The 9,426-nt window shown below is 41.3% G+C and overlaps 1 protein-coding gene across 2 annotated transcripts; it reads right to left on the bottom strand.

Moving 5' to 3' along the window:
* Positions 1-323: 323 nt before the first annotated feature.
* gclm (glutamate-cysteine ligase, modifier subunit) lies at positions 324-7,920 on the bottom strand. 2 transcript variants are annotated; one of them, XM_082524983.1, is made up of 7 exons: positions 7,576-7,920; positions 5,718-5,780; positions 4,792-4,876; positions 4,379-4,435; positions 4,095-4,297; positions 3,837-3,951; positions 324-3,346 (listed from the first exon to the last, which is right to left on the bottom strand). In XM_082524983.1, exons 1-7 carry the CDS (start codon positions 7,714-7,716, stop codon positions 3,177-3,179), a joined length of 834 nt encoding a protein of 277 aa, XP_082381109.1. In that variant the 5' UTR covers positions 7,717-7,920; the 3' UTR covers positions 324-3,176. The 2 variants fall into 2 exon arrangements, with proteins under 2 accessions (XP_082381109.1, XP_082381110.1); XM_082524984.1 differs by having other exon boundaries at positions 4,095-4,234.
* Between the last annotated feature and the right edge of the window lie 1,506 nt (positions 7,921-9,426).

The following is a 9,426-nucleotide window of genomic DNA, read 5'->3' as shown; positions in this document are numbered from 1 at the left end:
GAGATGCCTTAATTCCTCAGGGTCTAGTCGGCAGATTTGCTGGCTGCACATCCATGATGCTGATCTCCTGTTCCCACAAAGGGGCTCTGTTGTATTGGACCATGGAGATCATTTCAGTTCACTGATTATCACATAGAAGAAAGCAGCTTGAAGTTGAGTTTTGTGACATCAGAGGGTGGGTGGACCGAGGCCATAAAGGGATGTACGCGGTCAGCAACAACGCAGGCAGGCTGTGGTGTTTAAACCATGCTAACTGAATCATAAACTTGCTGGCGTAACATTACAAAAAGCCTGTTTTTTAATCGAATCAATTCAAATGAAGACTGACCCCAAATACTCTGCAGGAGGAAATTATTCACCAGTGTTAATTATTTTATTTCATTAACATTTACACAAGCCCAATCTTTTTAAACCCCTCACCCCACCGTCGATTCCAGTCTTCATTTTATCAACACCCAATTCATGATATACTTACAGGAGACACTTAATGTTAAACATGTTTTACAGTACGAGTAAATTCCGAGGAGTTCCTGGACCCTGTCTGCGATTCACAAATACAAACGTATTCCTCAAAAGTTTTTTCACATCTCCTCGGCACGGAGATTCCAGTGCTTTTAAACGACACATTTAAAAGTCATTTACTTTTAAAATACTCTCCCTCTGATTAATCTCATGAGCAAGATTGGGAGGTGAGGGTAAAATTTTTGATGTCATCTTAAAAAAAAAGTACATGGTTAAAAAAAAAAGAAATGAAAAAAAAAAAGAGCATAACAGAACAGAGTTATATGAGCTCACATGTCTGTCTGCTTTACAGGTTAAAGTCTAATTCAGACTCCCATCATACCACCACCCGAGTACCCAACCGTCACACGCATGTTAACGGTTTTATAACCGAAGGAATGTAAATATTATATAGCATGAAAAATCCCGCTCCCCACAAGTTATAATTTCCCTCTTTCCACATACGCTTCTCCAGAGGTGGGACCAAGTCATTGTTTTGCAAGTCTCAAGTAAGTCTCAAGTCTTTATCCTCAAGTCTCAAGTCAAGTCTCAAGTAATGTCAGGCAAGTCAGAGTCGAGTCTCAAGTCACTGGTGTAAAAGTCCGAGTCAAGTCACAAGTCTGAAACTTTGAATTTCAAGTCCTTTCGAGTCTTTAAAAAAAACAAACGAAAAAATAATGTTGCAGATATATGCTAAATGTAAATATTAGACCATGTAATTTTAAAATCTGTGTTTTTCTCAACACATACAAAATAGTGAACTTAGAAAATATACACAAATTGTGAAATTGCACCTCTTTAAAATGCAGCTCAATTAAACCTAGCTCCAAGAATAATTTTCACCGACAGTTCTGAGATAAGCTGCATGTTATTCTTGGATGCGGTTGTAGGACCAGCTTTAAAATCGCATGACAAAAATATCATACATATTAAAAAAAAAACTGTATCACCAACGTAGCCTGGAAAACATTTGCTAGTTAGATGAAGTCAGCTATCTCATCTTAGCATATTTATATGCATATTTATAATTATACGGTTCTTGGAGTGAGTGCATACACTCATGAAGTTTAGTAACTTCAGGTCACTGCAACAAGCCCAGGTACAGTTTACCGACGGATGGGTGCAGGACCTTGAAATGCACCGTGTAGAACGAAAGACCATCGTACGTATCATAAGTTTACCAGTCTCACAAATCGTCTTCATAAATACACATTCGTTAACCGTTTATTAATAGGACCTTTGAGCTCAACGGTAATTAATTAGTAGTGGAAATAATTTCTGGTAGCATCACAGAAATGTAGCAGTGACAATAATATTGTATGCTGTAATCGCACTGGACAATTAGTGATACAAAAAACCTGTTTTATCCTGTGAATAAAAGTATATGTTTTTGTCAATGTACCATAATAACAGAAGCGAAACGCAATATTGTGTCAGGACAATTTACTATTTATGCACAATAAACAAAGGAGCATAGCGCGACAATTTCTGTTCAGCGCCAGACTTGCTTGTAACCTATATCACCAATTATGTTAAGAAAAATGACGCATTAACTACAACAGCAGACTGACCTTCGTGTAAATGCTTGGAGCAGACTAACCTGTGAGCTGGAGTGTTCTAGGACGTTATATTTGATCTTTGAATGGCTGCAATCCAGTCGCCTCTTTGTTACTTCGGAAACATGGTTTGAACAATTTCTCTTCAACGACGTAATCCGATAACAACCGATCTCTTTACCCGTCGGCTTCCCGTGGCTGTCATGCGACCGGCTATTGCAGTTAATAATACAACAGCTTCTTGACATTTTTGTGTTTCTTTTTATCGCTGTGTAACTGATTTTAATTGAAAGCCTGCGTGCGCTAGTACCGCTTGCCACGAGTTCCCAGAATCCTTTGCGGTTCTACCCGTGAATGACGTCACATTTTCAATCTCCATATAATATGCATGTTAAATTTTATATTTGGGGTAAAATATCAAGTCTTTTCAAGTAAATCGGTTCAAGTCCAATTCAAGTCCCAAGTCATTGTGGTGTAAAAGTCCAAGTCAAGTCACAAGTCTTAGAACATTTTTTCAAGTCAAGTCTAAAGTCATAAAATTAATGACTCGAGTCTGACTCGAGTCCAAGTCATGTGACTCGAGTCCACACCTCTGCGCTTCTCTTGCTTTAGCACTTATTTCACTCAGACTGGTATTTAAAGCATGATTCACACAGACGCGGGGAAGACAAAGCAGGGTTGATAACAGGAGGAGCAGATGCGAGGCACTTCATATCAGAGTATGGTTGAGAGACCTTCGTCATGGAGGTTTAACGAGCAGCACCTTTAAAGCGGCCTCTGGTGCGCTGATTTACACCAGATCTGTTACCTTACTAGTCACGGTGAGTCACCATGTGTTAATCTCAATTTATCAGTCTTTTCTCTCAAAGCTGACAGTGGAGTTGATCTTTGCACGTTCATGTCCGACTTTAAATCTCATGGAGACAGTGGTAAAGAACACCCGCGTGTCTTTAACCGAATGAATCACAGATGAGGAAGATGCAACCCGTCCGTACAGTTAAACAATGACTTCATGATTCATAATGATTGGCAGCACCCATTATTCAGAGCTGTAACTTTGCATGTGTGTGAATAAAAACGGAGGAAAATGGCTTCATCCCGCTCTCTCTAGTTTGGGTGCTAGGTGCTTGTCTTCTTTGCACTGACGAGGTAGCCCTTAGACTTGATGATGCCCCTGCTCTTGACAATAACGTTGTAGCGCAGGACCCACTCCAGCCTCCAGTCACCGATGTTCAGGTCCTGCGCTCCCGCCCGCACCGCCTCCTGAAACGTGTCTGCAGATATCAGCTCTGGAAAAAAAGAAATCAGTGCAAAGAAGGAGCAGTTTAAAACTCAATAAATAAATAACAGTCACAGTTTACTGTAAACTACAGAATGCAACTTATACTACACAAAGTGGGAAGTCACAAGCATCCCACTAAAGCCACTGAGCAGCCCAAGGACAAAGGACATGGAGAGGAGACAGCAAAGCAGGGAGACAGAGCAGGGGGAAGACATGCAATAAATGGCCTGAGACTGGGTTAAACAGCCAGGCCTCTGATTACCGGGTCACCTTATCAACCCTGCAGGTATACCTGCATCCCTGGTATGCGTTTTTAATCTTACAGGAATGATTTAGCTGCTCAGAAAATTTTCAGTGTTCTATTTTGTTTGAATATTTGAATTAGGACAAAACTTGAATTGGAATAAATGTTGCATTTATAGAAACATTAGCTGCATTCCAGTTTTACTTAGTAACAATTTAAAAACAACTATATGTCCAGCCGTCAACTTCTTTACCTTTGGGATCATTGTGCGTCAGCAGCTGGATATCAAACTCCTTAGCAAACGCTGTCAGGTCTGGAGGCATCACGCAGCAGGAGGCCAGGTTGACCTGGTTACTGCTGGGCTTTATCTGCTCCGAGAAAAGGAAGGTGATGAGGGAATCGTAGCAGATAACAGATCGTTGTTCTCATGTGCTATCCTAATCAGAAGTCAGCATCACTTTTGACTGGCGATGACAGATTAAAGCTCGCATGTACAAAGCTTCCCACTGACCTGAGCCCACTTATAGAGCTGTTCCAGCAGATCTTTGTCCAGGTCAGAGGTGCCAATAGCGGCGATCTGCTTGCTTCTAACCAGAGCCTCCAGCTCCTCCCAGGCTGGCTGAAGGTGGGCCAAACTTTGGCTGTCGCCGTCTGAGGGCCCGGGTGGAGCAATGATAACAGAGTCAAGCTGGGACACTGCCAGCGTCTGGCAGGCTACGGATAACAGACAAATAAGGCTGTAGGTTTTAAGAAGCTTTTTGTTTTTTACTTTTGTTGAAGAAATTTAAAGCTCACCCATCTCCACTGCGTCTTTGATGGAAGACTGACCAGACTCATGCAGGAACAGCTTGACTGTGAAAACAACAAAGCATGAATAGCTGGTTCCTCTGGTGACTGCCACTTCTATCACTACCAACTCTATTCTGCAGTCAGCCAGATATTAGGTGGAGATGCTCTGAATTAATCCATTAGTTATCTGAATCAGCAATTTAATTTGGATATTATCTGATCGACAGGAGGACGTGTTGATTAAAAAAAAAAAAAAAAAAAAAAAAAAAAAAAAAGGTGTGGTGACATCAAAGTTCATGTCGACTAAAACGTCAACCATGACCCTTGGCTTAAATCGCCAAGCTGGGTGATGAGGTACCTACAGGTCAGCGAGTAACTGGCTGATCCAGCTCTCTGCTGGGACAGCAACCAACACTGACCTGAAACCTTCAACTCCTCTCTCTCTTCAGGTGTGATTGCGTCTGTTGCCTCTGGTATGGAGAACTCCAGTGTGTCAGTCAAGTCCTGCATTAGACAGTAAAGAAAAGCGGTCTGATCACCGCCCTCATCCGACATGAGAAATGTGGCACGGCCAGTCTCACCTGGTTTTTACTATATGTGTATGTTGTACATATGTACAAATATACCATTCAGGCCATAAATATGACAGAGGGACAGGTGACACTGGTGAGGAGCTTTCTCACGTGCTGAACCGTGAACTTGAAAGATTTTATTGGTGGCCATAAGCGAGAAGAGACTTGCATTTGGATATATTTAAGGCCTCTTACTTCAGCTCTTTCAAACCTCCCACTGAGTCCGGTGGGCCTCGTGATATAAGCCGAGGCAGATTAGCTGATCCAAGCAAAAAAATACCCACAGTGGGATTGAGTTCAGCAGGAGAGCTGGTTGACTACAACAGTTCCTAAAGCCTCCTTTATTTCATTTCAGTATTTTGAGACCATGATAAAAGGGTAAAAACACTGCATCCAATGCCCTCCAATTTATTTTAAAGTTAATGGGGAAAAAACTCCTCCATAAAAGGTTACGTCCCACCCCCCCCAGTCCCTTAAGCTAACAGACAGATGCACATTTGGTATGGCGCCTTTGGCAGGCAGCACTGCATGAACATTCACCATGACAGCCTAGAGCCTAGAGAATTTCTTTGATGTCCATCTACATCTATTGCGTTATTTTACTTTCCCAAGCACTGGACTCCATCTGACTGACAGTGAGACATTCACCTACTGCAGGTCTGACTATCGCAGCTGTGTATTACCCAAAGGCACAAACTCTCTGACAAACTGGTTTATATATTGGAGTTAATTACTACGGCTGAAACATTAGAAAGCTGAAATAGTTTTCCCACCTTGGATGACAGCTTTGTTGTGGAAATCCATTCGCTCAGCGAGGCTTGAATGCAGTCTCGAAGCTGAAACATCAAAACGGACTTACGGTTAGGCCAACGACCATGAGACATGCAGACAGCTGGAGCTCATCAGCAGACTCCCAAACAGCTGGAATATGCTGCTCCGAAAACATGACAAGTAATGACATCAGCTGGACCGACTTTAAAGGTATCCAATATCGGTCCAGTTTAAGGTGAACTGAATGCTTTGTTTATATAAAGAAAAGTCAACCTATTAACCTATGAACACAAAGATATTTGTGACATTTGCTGCATCAGTTGTTTTGAATTGAACGAGTGAGACAGGTTCATTAGTGTTGTGAGACTTTGAAAGACAAACTGTGACTGGTTTAACAGGATTTGTAGCTGCTGAAAAATGTCTTTAATAACCTTAGCTTTGACACCTCGCTCATATCAGTCAGATATCACAAATGGCAAAAGGCTCACAACTTATTTAAGGTGGTCACATGATTGCAAAGTTGGCCACACATGAACACACATGTAGTAATTTGTCCTACAGAAGTAAATTACATAACTGAACACTGCCCATAGTTTGTGCAAGGCAAGGGCTGCAAAAGACTGTGTCGAAAAAATTACTTCCTAAAGCTCGATTTTGCTCCCTATAGCATTTTGTGAGAAGTTAGCCACATGTGTCGTGTTCCAAAACAGATTTTCAGTAATGACCTTAAAAGCCTACCCTGTGATAACTCATTTTTTCCCCTGTTGTGGCAGTAAAAGTTGTCTTTGATTGCAGATCTTATGTAGAGAGAGCCACCAAACCACCTTAAACACAATTCTGACTACAGAAGACAAACGCAGGATCACACTTCATGAAGAAACACACATACAGGACGGAGAAAGTCTTATTACACTATTCAACATGCACTGCTCTGCACACCATTTGCAAAAAAACAACAACAACCTGTCCACTATGCTATGGCTGATAAAAAAAAGACTACAAGTGCCACTTTAGGGTAAGTTACACCCAAAATGTAGCCAAGAAAACTGCAAGCCATGTCTTTATTTTTGAGGATTTAATGAATGAATGCTGTGCTGAATCAGGAACAAGTCGAAACCAAACCCTCCCAGCAGTCCTGCCTTTATATAACACTGTAAACAATTCAGTTCACCAACTATTCAACTTTCAACTACTAAATCAAAATGCTGACAAAGGATTTTATTAAACGAAATGTTTAAACAGTTACAGCTTCAACAAAAGTGAAGATTAGTAGTTTATGTTTAGACAGTTATGTAACTATTAGGCTCTGGAGCTCTGACATGTTCTGTTCATTGTTTAGCCGTGAATGACTCATAAACCAATCAACCGCTGTATCAATATGTTTATTACTGACACATGAGCATTTTATGAGAGTAGAGCACACTGTAAGTGCTGGTTTTGTTGTCACATTTCAGGCTGTCAGTTAATCATATCACCTGCGGGTAATACACCTGTTTGAAGCTCTCGGGTCTGTATTTACAGTGGTTTTCACAGCCTCGTGTCTGTAAACTTTTACCTTAGGCCGGATCGTAAAGTTGGTTACACTACGAACCTTTAACACACTAGTAAAATTAAAGTGAAACTGATGAGCTACACCACTTTAGCCCACATATGCGTCTAAATATGGACGGATGGGATATGAAATGCATATTTTCGAATGTATTTCAGTCATATTTCTCTTCATATAAGCTCTATGTGTAACCTTACCCAGGCCTATCAGTTACCACTCGTCGGTATCAATGTCAGGTTGAATAATTAGCTAGGCGCTAAGCTAACGGGCTACATGCCACTGCCGTTTCCAACCGTCTTGTTATGTTTTACCTCCTCGCTGGGAGAGCCCGGACACTTCTTTTTCAGGCGACTTCGGTTGACCAGATTCCCGGTGTGGAGCCTGAAGGTCTTCGCGTGACTCAGCAGCATCTTCGCCTCAGTGTTGGTGTTGGTAGTGTTTTGAGAATCCATGTGCTCTCGGACGCTAGGCTAACAAGCTGCTAAACTGTTTAGTTGGCTGCGGTGAAATGTGACATCAGTAGTGTTGTCACTCCGTCACTGACTGCTGGACAAGCACACTTGCAACACAGACCCCCACCGGCACTGTCAAAATGATGTAGTCAGGATGACTTGCACTCCGCGCTGACTAGCTGGTTTGGTTGTTACTCGTAAGCCGGTGTGTCACGCCCACATAGCGGCGGCGGTGGAATGAGAGAGCTGGTCCGGATAACAACATGGAATGACATCCAGCGCACCGCACTGGATTCATGGAGCGGATTCTTGCACCGAACAAGTCCCACCACTGGATGGCGGTGTCTAAACATTACTAACAAGGCATTTACTCATTTGCCTTCAGTGCCCGGCTTAATTCTTTGTGGCGTGAATTCAGCAAGGTCCTGAAAATAGTTCTAAGACATTCTGGTGCATATTCACATGATAACATCACACAGTTGCTGCAGATTTGTTGGCTGAACATCCACAGTGAAAATCTCCTGTTCCACCAAATCCCAAACGTGCTCTATTGGATTGAGATGTAATGACTGTGGAGTTCATGTGAGTCATTGCCATGTTAAAGAAACCAGTTTGAGGTGACCTAAACTTTGTAACATGGACTGTTATCATTCTGGAGGCAGCCATCAGATGATGGGTTCACTGCAGTCATGAAGGGATGGACATTCTCAGCAACAACACTCAGGTAGGCTGTGGTGTATAAACAATGCACCAACAAAAGAGTGCCAATATGCAGAGGTGAGCCTGTGCAAACTGTAGCCTCAGTTTCTTGTTCTTAGGTGACAGTGGTGGAACCTGTTGTGATCTTCTGCTCATGTTGCCTATCTGCTTCCAGGTTTGACATGCCGTGCATTCAGAGATGCTCTTCTGCATACCTTCGTTTTAATGAGTGGTTATCTGAGTTGCTTTCCCATCAGCCCAAAGCGGTCTAGTCATTCTCCTTTGACCTCTTGCATCAAGAAAGCATCTTCCCCCAGAGAACTTTACTTGATATTTTCTATTTTGGGGATCATTCTCTGTAAAACCCTAGAGATGGTTGTGTGGAAAAATCCCATTAGTTTAATAAATACTCATAAAACAACGATGCCAAAGTCACTTAAATCATCTTGGTTCCCAATTCTCATGCTCAGTTTAGCAGGTCATCTCATCAACATTCTTAAATGTACTGGTTTGCTGTCATCTGATTGACTGATTATATATGTGCATTAAAGAGATGTACCTAATTAACTGACACTACTGTGTATAATGTCGCTAATGCTTTATTTAAACTTGCATGCATTTTCAAATTTTCAAATTCAAATTTAATTCCAATTTATTTTCTAATACTTTTGACTTTTTATAGGTAACAGCTTTAGTTAATAGTTTCTATGATTTTGTATTTTCTAATTAGTTTTTAATTAAGTTTAGTTTAGATTTGTTGTTTTCACTTGTTTTTTGTTTTATTTATCCTTTATTTAACCAGGAAACTATGATTCTTTAAAGATTTAAAAGTCTCTTTCTCAAGAACGCCCTGACCAAGAAAGACAGAAGTACAGCCAACAGAGTTGCACAACCTAGAACATACAGACCCACACACACACAGGCAACAAAAAAATATGCAAAGTAACAACACTAAAATACAGCCGATAAGCAAATACAACACAAAAACAACCAAAGTTTGTGAACCTCAGT

This window comes from Aulonocara stuartgranti, assembly GCF_965226115.1.
Source record: "Aulonocara stuartgranti genome assembly, chromosome: 23".
NCBI classification, from domain to species: Eukaryota; Metazoa; Chordata; class Actinopteri; order Cichliformes; family Cichlidae; genus Aulonocara; species Aulonocara stuartgranti.
The sequence above is the reverse complement of the archived record's forward strand: the minus strand, read 5'-3'. Positions and strand labels throughout refer to the sequence as shown.

Coding starts and splice junctions, on each gene's coding strand:
- gclm (XM_082524983.1), bottom strand. CDS start 7,716: ATGGATTCTCAAAACACTACCAACACCAACACTGAGGCGAAGATGCTG. Junction 4,298..4,378: donor CAAAGACGCAGTGGAGATGG/GTGAGCTTTAAA, acceptor TGTTATCCGTAG/CCTGCCAGACGCTGGCAGTG. Junction 3,347..3,836: donor GACGCACAATGATCCCAAAG/GTAAAGAAGTTG, acceptor CTTTTTTTCCAG/AGCTGATATCTGCAGACACG.